Source organism: Sciurus vulgaris, assembly GCF_902686455.1.
Source record: "Sciurus vulgaris genome assembly, chromosome: 3".
In the NCBI taxonomy this organism is placed as follows: Eukaryota; Metazoa; Chordata; class Mammalia; order Rodentia; family Sciuridae; genus Sciurus; species Sciurus vulgaris.
Genome location: NC_136463.1, coordinates 180,681,173 through 180,697,622, shown reverse-complemented (window position 1 = coordinate 180,697,622; position 16,450 = coordinate 180,681,173). Strand labels below are relative to the sequence as shown.

General features: G+C 44.9%; 1 protein-coding gene across 4 annotated transcripts in view; it reads right to left on the bottom strand.

The window, feature by feature from the left end:
- The window catches only part of LOC306656974 (nuclear body protein SP140-like), a 68,060-nt gene extending 52,200 nt beyond the window's left edge, over positions 1-15,860 (bottom strand). Inside the window, exons 1-6 of one of the 4 annotated variants that reach the window (XM_079132620.1) lie at positions 15,608-15,860; positions 14,907-15,013; positions 5,851-6,028; positions 4,763-4,931; positions 2,965-3,048; positions 1,947-2,027 (exon numbers count right to left, since the gene is read on the bottom strand). In XM_079132620.1, coding sequence (XP_078988746.1) covers positions 1,947-2,027; positions 2,965-3,048; positions 4,763-4,931; positions 5,851-6,028; positions 14,907-14,938 — 544 coding nt within the window. In that variant the 5' untranslated portion in view covers positions 14,939-15,013; positions 15,608-15,860. Of the gene's footprint in view, positions 1-1,946; positions 2,028-2,964; positions 3,049-4,762; positions 4,932-5,850; positions 6,029-14,906; positions 15,336-15,607 lie in introns of those variants that run through there. The other 3 variants (XM_079132622.1, XM_079132621.1, XM_079132623.1) reach the window with 3 other exon arrangements.
- Between the last annotated feature and the right edge of the window lie 590 nt (positions 15,861-16,450).

The following is a 16,450-nucleotide window of genomic DNA, read 5'->3' as shown; positions in this document are numbered from 1 at the left end:
TCTGTCTTTCCCAGCTTGTTCCCACCTCCCTTTCTTCCCTGGTGCTGGGTTTCCTGCTCTTCCCCCATCTCTTGTCCCATTGCTTTCTGGAACCAAGGATCAGAAAAGGCATCTTGGAGATCATCATGTAGCCTCATGCGCTTTCACCAGCTCAGGGAGCAGGACGGAGAGTGGGAGGGGCCCAGAAGACCAATCTGGATGCAAGGCTAAGCATGTGTAGAGGCTCAGAGGAGCAGGAATCAGAAAATTAAAATCACCCAAGAAGTTTTATACACACTGAAGTAAGAGCAGGAGAGGCAGAAACGAAGCTGGAGATTTGGGGAGGAAAATGGATTTCACCCTTATGACAGCAAGAAGTGATTGACCTCAAGCAGGAAAGCAAAGTTCTGCCAACTGGGATTTTTCTTAGAGTCATCTCATTGGGTTCCACCAAATGGATGTGATGGGACAAGACGGGAGAGGAAATCTGAGACTGGAAGCCACTTCTATAGTCTCAGAGAGAGGGGGAGATGTAGACTAGGGTTTCCGTGTTGGGGGTGGAAAGCCATGGACAGGTGGGAGGTATGTGAGAGGTAGACTCAACCAGACTGGATAAGCTGGGTTGAGGCAGAGGAACCAGTCATGAGCAGCTCCCAGGTTGACAGAGAAACAGTGCTCCATCCTGAGACAGTGAACTCCCAGACAGCAGGCAGGTCAGTGTCAGGAAGGATCGCAGAAACAATTCCTGCAGTGTCTCCTACAAACCCTCTCAGGAGAGGCAGCTGTCACATTGTCCGCATGAACGACGCAGGCACGCGGGTGACAGAGGTCAGAAGCCTGGAGGTGTGTTTGGGGGTCATTAGTTCACAGGTGGGAGTAGCTAAGAACACCTGGGGAAGGCCAGTTGCCTCTGAGGACACTGTGCCACATTAACAGCTGCAGACACAGCAATCTGAAAACTCGCTGCTCATGTAAACACCCTTGCGCCAGAAGCTGGTTCCGTCCCGTGACTTCCAAGCCCTTGGATGCCTCACACTGTCTCTTCTCCTGTGCAGACAATGTTCGCTCTCTGCTAACTTTTCATTCATTGTCCCTTCTCATCACCTCTGTGTTAATCTTGGTGCCCTTCCCCCACAGGCTGTGTCTTAGCATCCTCCCTCTGCTTCTCCCTTAATACAATTTTCTCCATCTTTGAAACTCAGCACTTTGTTTGATGATTGAACTTATCTCCTTTTTTCCATGGTGGGGAAATGAAATTTAAATATAAAAATTTAAATGTCAGTTTTTCTGTCTTCTTTCTCCCATATCATCAAAGGTCTCATCTTTTGCCGTTGACACTGGAGCATGGCACATTGAAAAGGGACACGTCTCCTTGCCAGGTCCATTTCAAAAGTCTTTCTCGAGAGTTTTTTTACATTGCAATTATACCCATTATGTCCAAGTCCCTGACACAACCAAAAAAAAAAATAGGTTGAAAATCATCTCCTTCCCTGATAACCTGTACCCTAACATGGTGACAGATGAATTGCGTGACCGTTTAGGTAAAATTGACAATCATTTGGGAGCTTAATGGTTCCATGTGTATTTTCCATTCTCCCTCTCTTTATGTTCTGTACACAAGAAAACCTCACCAAGTCTGAGCTCTTCCTTCTTTGGCTGTTTGTGTTTTACAAAAGCAGTCCAGAGCTGTGCATAGTTCGTCTATCTGTGTGCACGGCGTGTGAGGACAGTGAATGGTTGGATAAATAGAAGGATAGATGGATTGGTGGATGGGTGGATGGACAGATGGACAAATGGGTGGGCGGATGGATGGATAAATGGGTGAATGGATGGATGGATTGGTAAATGGATAAATGGACAGATGGACAAATGGGTGGGTGGATGGGAGCACAGGAAAGGAAAGAATAGGTATTTATGTTGACAGAAAAATGGAACTTTAGATAATAGGTCATTTAAATTCTTATTACCTTCTGTATCATAAGGTAACAACCTGGGCATGTCTTCTGATTCTCTTCCTTCATCCATTTGTAGAGAAAACTTCTGGGACTCTAAAGAGAGAAACAGGAACATGACAGAGAGTTGACAGTGACCTGGGCACCTACTTGGAAATGGTCATGCAGAACTGCTGCTGGGAGGAAGGTTTGCTGCACGAACCCAGCTCTGTTTCACTTCCTTTAGCACTTTCTAGGCCCCCTGGCCCTTTCTCCTCGCTACCTCTCCGTTTTCTGCCTCTAACCTGTCTTCACACACTACTACATCTGCACCATGAAGCTATTTGTGTCTGGACTTCCTCTTTCTGACTTTAGCCATCTCTTTGCATTTCTCTCTTTCTTCCTCTGTGACAGTCTTAACCTCTTGGCTCTGTTATCTCCCTATTTGTTCTTTGAACTTACTTCCATTTCGTCTCCCTACACTATGTCATTACTCCTAACACTCCCTGCAAGTTAGTTTAAATCATTTCTTTCTTCTCAAACTGCATCCTGCTAGTAGTTGCTCAACACCCGTTGACATTTCAGTCGAGGATGCACCACATGGAAGACAGTGAGTCCATAATATTATGCTGCCTAGTGACATTGCAGCTACCTTCATTCCTGATGTTCATTCACTTCCTGATGTTCTTACAAGGAAGAAATCACCTAAAATTAAATTTCTCAGAAAGTATCCCCATCATTAAGTGACACCTGACTGCATTTATCTTCTCTATTTGTTTAGATGAAAAGGGGCTCCCTTGGGAAACTCCACTGGGTACCCGGATCTCCATTCTTATTACTGTGTGTCCTTAGGTCCTCCTCTCAGAAGCCCCTCTGTTAAGCGACTTACTGTCCGTCCCCAGCTTGCCTCCCACTCACCTGGGAACAAAGCCACGGCTGAACACAGTGTGGGTTTGTGTGAGGGGTGGTGGGGAGGGAAGGGACAGAGACGTCCCTTTCGTACAGACAGGCAAACACCATCAATGAGTTAGTTGGTGGTTCAGATCATAATTACCTCCCCCGCCATTTGGTAGCTGTTTGGTGGCGGCTTCAGCCTCTCCTCCACTCCAGCTCGGGGGGGCCTTGTGCTCACAGGAAACTGAAGAGAAACATGGAAATAACCAGCCAGACCCAGCGAGGAGGGACGAGGCCCAGGACCTTCCTGCTGGTTCTGGCGTTCAGTGTACAGGGGAGCTTCTCCTGGGGGACAGTGACTCCAAGGACCTGACCTGAGGCCCCCAAAGCCCTACTCTCCCCGTTTCCCTTCCGCTCACCCCTGTTGCCTTCCTTCTTCTCACTTTCCTGCCACCGCTGCTATCGCTTCCATGCCGTGAAGACTGATACCCCCGCCCTTGTTCCTGGCTGCTCTTCGGTGCCGCTTGTCCCTGTCCCACTGTGCCTCAGATCTCCTTCAGGTTCTCTTCTTCTAGAGCTCCTGCACCCCACGTGGCAGGTTCCCACCCTACTGTCTCTCTCTGGTTTTTCTTGATCTTGCAACTGAATCCTCTTTCGAACGAGAGGCTCTCTACCTTAGACCCTGATCCACTCCCCGCACACCTGCAGAGCCCTGGGGTCTCCCTGCAGACTCTGCTCAGGGATCCCAGCCACCCCAGCCCGCTGCCACCTTCACACAGCCACCCAGTGAGTCATCAGGGATGCTGAGCCCTTGCTTGACGACCTTGACCTGAGACATGTGAGGCCTAGGCACAGGGGTTAGGGAAGGGGCTCCCCACAGTCCATGGAGAGTATGATGGCTTGACTCTTAAGTGTCCCCCCAAGGCCATGAGTTGGAGACTTGGTCACCAGCCTGTGGTGTGACAGGAGGTGGTGGGACTTTTAGGAGGTGGGACCTGGTAGAAGGGAGTTAGGTCAGCGGGGGGCATGAACATGGCCTCTCTCTCTCTCCCCCACCCCTTTCTGCGTCCCAGCCACCCTGAGGTAAGCAGTTTTTTGCTCTCCAACAAACTCCCCACCATGATGTTCTGCCTTACCAAAGGCCAAAGGCACAGTGCTGAGCAACAATGGGCTGAAACCATGAGTCAAGATAAACATTTCTCTTTGTTTATCTCAGGTGTTTTGTCACAGTGACGGGAAAACTCACACAGAGAAGATCAGAGCCCAGAGACATGCACAGTTCCCTCTGCGCCTGTGAACTGAGGGGTTCCTGGTCGTAAATAGAATATTGACTTAAAGTGAGTGCCTATGCATTCAGTTTCCTTGATCCCTTTCACAGACTTGGATATCACAGTATGGAAATGCCGTAGCTCTTATTGTAAATCAAGGTATAGTTTTCACAAACCAACACACTCTGTTCTTCATACTGACTTCTTCTTTATTCTACTTAAAAATCCTTTATTGTTTTTTTGATTTCCAAATGAAAATCAACAAACTTCAAATTCCTCAACACAGGGTGTCAGGCCCTCCAAAATCAGCTTCCAAACCCATGCTCACAATCCAGCCTCCCAGTTCTGAAAGCACAACCTCCCTGCCACGCTGTGGCTTTCCCCAGCTGTCCTTTGTGACTTCTCCTCTCTCGGGAGAAGCAAGTGACACAGGACTGTGTGTCTGAACGAATCAGAGAGGGCTTTCTCCTTCCCATAAAAGGGCATCACTGAAACCCTATGCTGCACAGCACCCAAGCCAGGTCCTAGGGTTACGGCCTGCGTGCGCTCAGTGAGGCCGCAGGTCACGGACGCTCTTCACGGCTGTGTTCATGCCACGATTCCTCAGCCATGATCTGTCAAGTACTCAGGAAGAGTGAATGGATGAACGAACGGACTTGAACCCCAAACACCACTGAGAGCTTTGGTTACCATTTAGGAAGCTTTCGAGAATTTCCACTAAGTCTGGATAGGCTGTCAGATTAGTGCTGCTGAACAGCACCTTCAGAAGGGACAGGCTGAAGGTCTTCTCCAGCTCCACGAGGACAGAGTACGCCACTCTCGGCACTGGGACCAGGTTTCCACATGCTTCTTGAAATTGCTGGAAAACATTGAATGGAGAATTATGTCACTATGGATTTGTGGGTTATAGAAGACTCTTAGGTGGGCGCTGAGACCATTCCTCCTCTTGTGAAATGTTAGAATTTTGCATGTTTGGGTGACTTCCTAAATGTTCTCTGTGATAAAAATAGACTCTTAGCTTTGTGAACCTGGCTTTCTGAAAAGTTGACAGTTATTTTGAAGATAAAAATGTGTTCAAAGTCAAATGTTGTGTGGGACTCTAAGAGCCAGGCCAGGGTATTTCAGGGAAGGTCCTACAGACAATGAGAGGATGTGCAGGTGACTGGACAGTGACCGCTGCTCTGCCCCCAGGACTGGCCTGGTCTGCAGGGCTCCAGGAAATAGTGACCACCCTCCCCATTATGATCCTAGCCAAAGGACAAAGACCATTCCTAAAGACAAAGAAGCAGCTTGTCCTCAGTATCCCCAGAGAGACCCACTGCTAACCAGTCCCTACATCCTAGAACTCCAGAAATGTCTAAAGAACAGGAAGTGACTTGGAGAGAGAACAGCAAGCATCCATTTCCAAATTTATCCTAAAGTCACAAATTTATCCTAAAGTTGCCCTGTGAGTTCTGAAAGTCTCATGGTCAAGGGTTTAAAGTAAGAGGGTCTGTAATGAAGCACTGCTGGACTCGCTTAACTTACCTTTAGTGTCCGTTAGTATGTTGCATAAAGTAGCTCAGACGCTCTGGGCCTGGGAAGCATTCCTGCACCCAGCACACCCGCCTCCGACGCCCCCCACTAACAGTTACCACAGAAAAAGCAATGTTTTCTATGAGGCCTGCTTCTCCCACCGCCTCCTGACAGGAAGGCAAAGGGCCCCACTCCCACCCTGAAATTTGGCATGATACAGCATGGGGCTGGTTTCCCATCCTGAGGAAATTCTCCTCACTTACATCAAACATCTGCTCGGAGATGAAGGCGCGGTCTCGGAGGCTCATGAGGAAAGGAAACGGCCTCGTTATTGCACTTGCAATCTCCACCTTGTTTCTTCTGAAATGCCTGAAAAGGTGTTTGTGCAAAACCTGTTCCTCTACGCTCTCAAGCTCTGTGTTCTGGAGCTCTGTGGCCACCCTAAGAAATAGGGATACAACAGACACTGAGTTTCCAAGGGGCTGGTGATGACTTTAGAGCTGCGGTAAGGTCAGTGGAGGGCCAACGCATAAAACAAGGGCCCTTGGGGGGACCAGAATGAATGGAATGTTTCAATTCAGCGAATGATCCAGGATGCCAGGGAAGAAAATTGGGATCTTAGGAAAGACCTGGAGGTGGCAAAAAGATTCACCCTGTTCTAACCAACACTAACCTAGGCTCTTTAGGAAAGCATTTCATTTAAAAATGTTAAAACCTTCACAGGTATTGACATGATACTGTGCTGGTTGATTTCACATGTCAACTTAGGGGCAGCTGTTTTTAAATAAGATTTAACATTTAAATTAATGAACTAAGAGTAAGACAGTTTGCCTTCTGGGACGTGGGTGGGCCTCGTTCAGTCAAAGACCTAAATAGAACAAAAAGACCAAGTGAAAGAGACTGAAACGCACCCTCCTGCCGGCCCACACTACAGACTCTGGGCTTGCCAACCTCCATGATTGTGGGAGCCAACTCCTTGCCACAAATTCCTTTCTCTATATACACATCTTAGTGCTTCTAGTTCTCACAGAACTCTAGTACAGTACATGTTTCAGACCAGAGAATTTTTTGAAATGAGGTATCATAGGACCTAACACTGAAAAGCAAGACTTATTAGTTAACAACAAAGAGAGAGAGAGATCAGAAAGATGTAAAGGAACTGCACCTTGCCCATCTGTACCTTCTGAGAGATTCTGCATCATGGAACAGGTTCAGAGATTCTTCTCTGGGGAAGTTTGGACAGTCCCAAGGATATCACTCCATTTCCCTGGTTCAATATGGAGACTTGTACAAACATTCAAAATGAGGACACATTGTTCCGCATCCCACCCATCCGTGGAGGTGATATGATGGAGACCTCTAAGACCGCTGGATTTCAGACTGTAAGACCACGCCGGGAAAAGGTCATTTTTGAACTCAGAAAGGCTTGTAACTCAGTCTCACTGGATCTCTTATTCCCCTTACCTATAATTTCTTAATAGACTTCCCTGTATTCTAAATGATGTCGAGGCTTGTAGCATGTTTGTTTTCAGTCCCACCATAAGAGGGTATTGGGGTTTTCTGTTCTCCAAACATCTGCTAGAATTAAAATGAAGTCCTATTTCTCTGTTGAATTCCCTAAAAAGAAGACTTCTGGTTAAAGACGGTTGATTGAAGACACTCGTTTTTCTCCTCTTCACTCGAGTGTCCCCTAAGATGACAGTCAAAGAACTAAAATCACAATGACACAGAAGGGAATTAGACAAGAAATTAAAGTCTGAAAGAGGAAAAGTGTCTGCAGAGCCCCGATGCTATGTGGGTGCAGGACGCTCCTCTCTGTCAGAAAAGGGTCCTGCAGACTGCCGGAGAGGCGACGGTGGGAGACGGTGGGAGCTGGCTTTCTGGGACCCACCCTCGAGTGTGGGTGAAGATCAGAGCACTGGGGTCTGTGGAAACCTCCAACATGAAGGACCAGAATCAAGATGAGCAAAGGGTGAAACCCGCCCAGCAGAAACAGCAACGTGAGAGTCTCTAAACACCAACTACTGCCACACAGACATGAGAATACCTTGTGCCCACGATGCCACGCAGGAGACAGCTATCTGGAAAATAAGACAGAGGGCCTGGAAATTTGAAATGATGGTTGAATTTTTTTAAAAAAATTAACTAGAATGGCAGTAAAATGAGGCGGCGGGCATTTCCTGGGACAAAAGGGAAGTGCCCTAAAGGGGGAATTAAGAGTAAATTTGAAACCTTAAATGTCAAAAAATACTTATGAAAGTCTATGCATCTAGAGGTGGAAGGAAATGACAAAAAAATGTCACACCTTGTTCCGTTGTGCATGTGTGAAAACAAAATCGATATTTAGCTGTGCCAGGAGCAGCTTGCACCCCCACCTCGCCGGCTTTGAAATGCCTGGTAATGTGTTTGCGCAAACCAGAGAGAAAACATCCCACTCGGGCCCTTGCTGCGGCTCACCCGTCTCACCATGTACTGTCCTCCCAGGAAGAGGAAAGATGGCCCCCCTCTGCCCCGCTCCAGAGAAGGTGCCCTGGCCGCAGCGTTCAGGCCAGCGTCTGGTCAGACACACTCTCCAGTCCTCTACCAGAGCCACAGACGGGGAGACACTTGAGTGGTCAGTCTGGTGGACTGCCGGAGGCTGAGGATGGAGTAGCAGCAGGAGAATGAGAAGTTCCTGGGCCAGAGTCTTAGGGCAGCCCCCAGCTTTTTGTGGGGTTTCCCTCCAGGAACTGCATCGGGTTCTCATTGTGAAGAGCCAAGAAAAATCCCTGGAGGCAGGGGAGGGGGAAGGAGAGAATATCCTCAAATAACCCAAGCTTCCACCCAGGTGCCGTGGTCCCAGGGAAGGGTGGCTGTATATCCAGCCCCTTCTAGCCTTCTCGTGGCTCCTAAATGGGCCAGGGAGAGGGGAATAACTAAGAAATCCTTGGGTGAGTTACAGTCCAGGGAGACGGTCCACTAAAAGGTTGAGACTGAATCATGAGATTACAGATGGCTTCCCCTCTGCCACCTTCTCTACCCACGGACCTCCAGTGTGGACTAAAGCAGAAAGAGCCACAAGGCAGAGATTATTTAGGAAGGAGCTCTTAGGGAAACCCAGAGAAAACAGGAAATGAGAACAAGAACTCCGGAGGACTCTGAAACTTCTGCCACCGACAGGTGGAACAAACATTAAGTATAGCCCATCTGCCAGCCCAGTATGCATAAAACCTCATGTTAAAGGTTTATTTGCCTCCATTCCTATTACTCAGTTCATGGTGTCTAATGGTCTTTGAACAAAAAAAAAGATGAAACATGCCAAACAGCAAGAAAAAAAAAATAGTCTGAAGAGACAAAGCAACCATCAAAACCAGGTTTATATATGCTTTTTTTGAATTATTAGATAGAAATTTAAAATTATGATAGTAATTGATGTGTTAAGGGCTCTAAAGAAAAAAGCAGACAAATGAAAGAATAAATGGTTAAGTAAATAGAGAGATGAAAAATGAAAAATGAAATGGTAGAAATCAAAAACACTCTAACGAAATTAGGAATCCTTTTGATGGGTTTACCAGAAGACTAGACATGGCCAGAAAAAGAATCAGTGAGTTGAACTACGTCAGTAGAAACGTTTCAAACTGAAATTCAAAGAGGGGAAAAAATGAGAAAAGAAAACAGAACACAATATCCAAGAAGGTTGGGTTAATTTCAAGTTATATTTTTGGAATATCAGAGGAGAAGAAAGAGAAAGCAGAGCAGAGGACAACTTCGAAGTGATAATGGTGAAGAAGTTTCTAAAATTAATGAGACCAAAAAAATAAAGATTCAGGGGCTGGGGTTGTAGCTCAGGGGTAGAACACTTGCCTAGCTGTGTGAGATCCTGGGTTTGATTCTCAGCACTGCATATAAATTAATTAAATAAATAAAGGTCCATCAGCAACTAAAAAAATACTTAAAAAAGAAAGATTCAGGAAGCTCAGCAAACATCAAGCTGGATAAACATCAAATAATCTATACCTAGACATACCATATTTAAACCGCAGAAAGCCTAAGACAGAGAAAATGTTGAACGTAGCCAGAGGGGGAGAACCCTTATCCATGAAGGAACAAGACTAAAAGTGACATCTGATTTCTCTTTGGCAATTGATACTGGAGTCCTAGGCTGGGGATCCCTCCCTCTGGGGTTCTCAACAGACCAGGTACAATCACTCAGCCTGGAAACCAAACAAAGGGATGGAGAAAGAGAAAAGGAGTTTATTCAGTGTAGCCAGACTGGAAAGGACAGGGGAGACCAAGTGTCCTCGGTCCTGTGTTTGGAACTGACACGGTCTCTAGGACTGTACAGGAAAGGAGCAAAATGGGGGAGGGTGAAGAAGTATGCCTGGTCACGCAGTCCTTGTCAAACTGTGACCTGGTGGGTCATTATCTCAGCATCAGCCATGCGGGACCTTGTCACCTCAGCGATGAGAAAGTTGCTGCCTTCTGCAGGTAGTTTCAACCCTTGCCATAGATACTTGCTTTTCCTCTTTTTTTTTTTTGGCAGTACTCCGGATAGAACCCAGGGCCGCTCTACCACTGAGCTACACCCTCAGCTACACCCTCAGCCCTTCTTATTTTATTTTGAGACAGGATGTTCCAGGAGAGAATGACTCAGAGAAAAAATAAGTGAGAAAGGTGAGATGATGTTCATTAAGACAATGATTGAGTCCACCTTTAGGTTTAGGGCAATAACAGAATGATTTTAGGCACCAGTCCAGTGGTCTGGAACAGGATGTTGTACAGGTGGTAGCCGACAATCACGCCCCTGCAAATCTTGAAACTATCTTGGTCTCTCTTTTCTTACTGCCTTCAGCCTTGAAGGCACAGGAGCATCGGCTTTAAATGAACACTCTTGAAATGATTAACAATGTCTACCAGCAGAGTTGAGCAGCAATCTAACCCAAAGTAGCAAAGGAGATAGATGCAAAAGGAAGGCAGAGATACCAAGCTTGATCCTGCTTTTAGTTACCCACTGGACATCAGTGAGCCCAGCTGAAGAGTCAGTGCTTTAGCAAATATACCCTCAAAGTCCTGTTACAAAGCCACATAACCCAAAAGTGAAAAATAATTATAATGGTGAAAAAGAAAACCACCAATCTAGACTTCCATTTCCTCTGAAAGCAACTTTCTAAGTGACAGAGAAATAAACAAAAACTGAGGGAATTCATTACCACACGATCTACCTTGCAAGAAATGTTAAAAGAAATTCTTCGGAAAATGATGGGCTGGTCTGTGGCCTGGCACATGTGAGGCCCTGATTTTGATCCTCAGCACCACATAAAAATAAATAAAGGTATTTTTAAAAAAAAGGAAAATGAGATGAGTCAGAAACACAGATTTACTTAAAGCAAAGAGCATCAGAAAAGGAATAAACACTGATACAAGTCATTATTTTTCTTATTCTAACATGACCTAAGAAACAGTGATTTGTTCAAGGAAGTAACAGCAAGTGTGTACTGGATGATTCTAGCATATGGATAAGTGAAATAATTGGGAGAAAGTTAAAAAGGATAGCAAGAAGTTTGTAATTTCAAGTGGGCATGATTAGTGTAAAAATTGTATTGCTAAATGCTACAAATAATTGAAGCAATCTCGTTGGAAGGTAGTATCTATTAAATTCTATCTAGCTTTTTTTACATAATCTATATGTTAAAATAGTTGTCAAAAATTTAATTACCCAAGAGCAACTATGGAAGAATTTAAAGCAAATGTAACTAATATTTGTTTCTTCCTATAAGGTGAAAGATGGTAAAAAGTCCTAAGCAGAAGCTAAACATCTTAGTATGATTTCACGATTATAGAAAAGTTGCAAATAGCAACATTTGCCTTAGCATATTCTTTAATCTCTATTTGTCTGTCTGTACATTTTGTTTCCTGAATTATTGGTGAATAGGTTGTACCTACTGCTCATCCTTATCCCTCAATATTTCCTTGTGTATTTCCTAAGGACCAGGATCTTTTCTGATGTACTATAATATCAAAATCTGGAAATTTAACATTGATAAAGAATGATTTTCTAATCTATGATCCTTAACTATATTTTCTCAACTGTTCACAATATAATATCCAACCCAGGATCAAAAAAAAATTGCAAATGCCAGAGAAAGCATTAAATATGTTTAAAGAGAAGCTCAATTGGTGTGCTAAGAAAAGGAGAGACAATAGAATCATAAAATGCTTAATTAAAACCAGAAAGAGGGGCTGGGGTTGTGGCTCAGTGGTAGAGCACTTGCCTCACATGTGTGAGGCACTAGGTTCAATCCTCGGTACCACATAAAAAAATGAAATAAGTCAATATAATAAAGATATTATTTTAAAAACCAGAAAGGGCAGGAAAAGAAAAGAAGAAATATAAACAGTAAGTACAATGAGAAACTTTACAGACCTTGGTAGATAGGAACCTACCTATATTAATAACCACTCTAAATGTGAATGGTTGAAATACACCACTCAAAAGACAGAGTACATTTTAAAATTCCAACTCTATGTTGTGTATAAGAAAAGTCCCTTTAAATGTAAAAACATACAGGGAGATGAAGAAACATAAGCCTCACCAACACTAATCAAAGGAAGCTGCAGGGCCTGCAACGAGTTCATATAAAGCAGACTTTAGAACAAGGAAACTCGCCAGGGATAAAAGGAGCTCTATGTGATCCTAAAGGCGTCAATTCTCCGAGGAAGCACATGCTGTCTAATGCAAAGAAACTAACAAAGTAGCATCAGAACAGGTGAGGCATAAAGAAGAATGAAATTATGGCATTTACCAGTAAATGAATAAAATCGGAGACTATCATGCTAAGTGAAATAAACCAATCCCCAAAATCTAAGGCTGAATGTTCTCTGTGATTTGCAGATGTTAATACATAAACGGGGGATGGGGGTAGAAGTTCATCGGATTAGACAAAGGGAAATGAAGGGAACAGAGTGGGAGGGGAATGGGAAATACAGTAGAATGAATCAGACATAACTTTCCTATGTTCATATATGAATACATGACAGTGTAACTCCACATCATGTAAAATCACAAGAAAGGGAAATTATACTCTGTGTATATATAATATGTCAAAGTACACTCTACTGTCACATATATCTAAAAAGAAAGACTTTTTTAAAAGTTTTTTAAAAACATGGAAGGCAAAAATTGATTGAAGACAGTGAGAAATAGATAAACTCACTACTGTTGGTGATGTTAATATTTCTTAGGATGCAGTTGACGGGAACAGGAATATCAATCAACGTGAGCTAAGTGCCATTTATGTAATACTCCATTCAGTGACAGAATACATGTACTCTTCAAATTCACATGGAATATTTTCCAAGATTTACCATGTTTTAGTCACAAATAGTACCTTAGCAAATTTAAAAGGATAGAAATCATAAGACGTGTGCTGTTTAACTGCAACGAAATTAAACTAGAAAGCAAAAACAGAAAGATAGTGAGAAAATCCCAAACTATTTAGAGAAAACAACACAGTTCTAGGGTCCAAGGAAAAGTCTCAAGAGAAGTTTTAAGATATTTTGAACTAAGCAAAATGAGAACATAACTAATCAAAATTTATGGGTGGCAGTACAGACAGTGGTTAGTGGGAAATGTACAGCCCTGAATACATATATTAGAAAGGAGGAGGCTGGCGTGGTGGCCACATGCCTGGAATCCCAGCTGCTTAGAAGGCTGAGGCAGGAGGATTCCGTGTTGAAGGCCAACCTGGGCAATTTAGCGAACCTCTATTTCAAAATAAAATGAAAAGGGCTGAAAACGCAGCTCAGCAGTAGAGCAGCTGCCGGAATGAAGGGTTCGATCCCCAGTATTGCAAAAAGAAAAAGAAAAGAAGAACGCTCTCAATCAATAATCTCTGCTTCCATCTGAGGAAACTGAAGAAAAACAGAGCAACTGAAGCCTAATGCAAACAGAAGAAAACAAGCAAGAAAAATTAAAGTAGAAAGTAATGAAGTTGAAGTTAGGCAAAGTGACGCACACCTATAATCCCAGCAACTCGGAAGGCTGAGGCAGGAGGATCCCAAGTTCAGGCCAGACTCAGCAACCTATCAAGGACCGGTCTCAATGTACAAAATAAAAAGGACTGGGGATGTAGCTCCGTGGTAAAGCCCCCCTGAGTTCAATCCCCAATGTAAAAAAAAAGAAAAGAAAAGAAAAGAAAAATTAATGAAGTAGAAATAGGAGGGTATTAGAGGAACCCAGTGAAACCAAAGCAACTTTTTGAAAAGATCAATAAAATTGAAAAACTAAAAAAAGACATGAATTCCTATTGCAGGAAATAAAAGAAGGGACATCACTATGTGTCCTGTGGACATTAAAAGGACAATAAAGAAATACTATGGGAAACCCTCTGCCTACGGATTTGATAACAGAGGAAATGGACAAATTCCTTAAGTCATAAACTACCAAAACTCACAAACTCACAAAACTCCTCTCTCTAGGCGTTCTCTCACTCCTAGAGAGAACAGAACTCTGTCAAAGAAATTGAATCCGTAATGAATAGCCCTGTAAGAGAAATCCCAGGCCCAGGTGTTATCACTGGTGGATTCTATCAAATATTTAAAGAGGAAATGATTTTTTTCTCGGGGTTCCACAGTGCCAGAAGCGGCCCTGGCAGAGTCCCCGTGCAGGGGTTTCCATACACCATCTCAGGTTCTACCAACGAGATGGCCCTGCTGCGTTTGCCTTTCCTTGTGTGTTTAAAAGATCATTTCCATCCTTCTCTAACCAGATGTGTAACCGAGTCTCTTAAAAACAAAACAAAACAACAACAGAAAGCAACACTCTCCCCAGCTCCTCACGTGGGTTGTCGGGGCTCATCTTCTGATTCCCCCAGTCAAGGGTTCAAAGGTCCTGCACCCACTCCAAGGGCTCACGGCCACCCAGAGCAGAGCTGGGCCCAACCATGCAGGCTGGAAAAGCTGAACAACAAATAGCCACTTGATTTGGATTTTAATTTTTCTAAAAAGACTTTTCGCGGAAACAGAGGTATCTTCTGGGTGGGGATAAGGGAAGCGGGGGCTGATGAGAGGGTGCGCAGGTCACGAGGAACCTTCAGGAGGGACCGTGAAGTTCCCACATCGCCAGCCCGGCTGCGTGGACATGGCAAGGAGATGAGGCCATGTGACTCAGTGGCTTTCAGTTTTCCTGAGCCAACCTGCAGCCGTCCACACCTGCTTTCCCAGTTTTTTATTTGTTTGTAGTCTCACTCTGTTATAGATCTGTGGGGTGGGGCTGGGAGACACAGGTAACAACTGCAGAGGTTGACCTCACCAGACACAAGGAGCCGGGGCTGGGACTTACCTGAAGCTGAGATCGCGGCCCCCATCTGCCATCCCCTACCGCTGGCCCCCTGGGCAGGCTCCTGGCTTAGCAGCAGCCGGGTTAGGTTTCCACCGCCTCTGTGCCTCCTAGAGCTCAGCAGAGAAACTCGTTAATTGGTCAACCCCTCCATCCCTCGGGGCTTGCATCAAAAGGGGAAGAGAAAAGTGAAATTGCCCAACCGTGTGACGTGGCTGCACCAACACACTAGCCTTTTGTTATGGCATGATCGCAATAAATCACTGAGTCGATCTTAAAGCAGGAGACAGAACCATCTTTATTCATCAGCCAGTGGGCCCCCAGCTGGTGGGACAAGGACAGACTGCAAGTCTACACCCTTCGACCCCCTCCAAGGGTTAGAGTCCACCTTAATAGTCCAAACCCACATTAATCATAAGTGGCTGTTGCTGTGATTCAGAACTACAAACATCATGAGATCTAAAATCATAAGCAGAAGGGGAAGTGGGTCAAAATGACCAGTTGAGTTCAAGTTAAAGAATGGTTACTAACGTCTAGACAGTCATTCTCTGACAGGGTACATTGTCCAAGAAAAATGGAAACCAAAAAGAGAACAATTTTACATTGTACAAGAAGAACAGAAACATCCGAGCTTCTAAGCAAGGTGTGCTGAACAGGATCAGGGGACAGAGGCGGAGTTTTCTCAGGGGAGAAGCATTCCTTACCTGACCAGGAGTCTCAGGGTAAAATGAAGTCTGTCTGGTCATTGCCCATATAGCCTGGCCCATGACACTCTGCCCTGGGGAGGGGGAGCAGGGCCAACCCCAGGAGTTCCTGGAACACAGGGGACCCCTTTCTCATGCCGAGGAAGGTGGGTGGAAAAGTCCACCCAGTTAAGATGGCCCACTGAGGTGAGATGCACAGTTCACATGGGGGAGTAAATGCCACGCCTGCCCCTTCCCCTTGCCATGGTGGCTGGAACACAGACAAGGGGGAGTCAGGCTTTGAGAATGTTCTCTCAGGCCCTTGGCTGACCAGTCACCTTAGGGAGCCGGGGGGAGGAGCTGGACCTAGTAGTCTGAGGTGGAGCTAGAAGGAGCCCGCTCATGGCATTATAAAGTTCTTAGCCTTTCTGGAAAGCAGCCAGAGGTACGGAAGAACTCTGCCCACTCTTTCCACCAAAGGCAGATGCAGAGAATTGGAGCAGAGAAGCCTGAAGTGGATTCTAAGTGGCTTGTATATCCAGGCACTTCACAACTGCAGCCAGCGTGACTGGGAAAATCAGCTTCAACCATTTCACCCGAAGGAGGGCAGCAGGCCTCTCGTGGGGGGGTTCGGAGCTGATTACCTAGACCTTCAAAGACTCGTGGTGCGGAAGGACAGGCGCATCACATTTATGTTTATGCAGGTGTTCATTTGTTTGCTTGTTTTCCTATAGCTAACCCTCAGTCTATAAAGGATCTAAAACAACTTTCAAAAACAACTACATGGTTATAAAGTTGAAATACAAAGAAATTGGAGTGAAAGACAAATGAAATAAATAAACAAAACCAGAAGACTAGAAACCC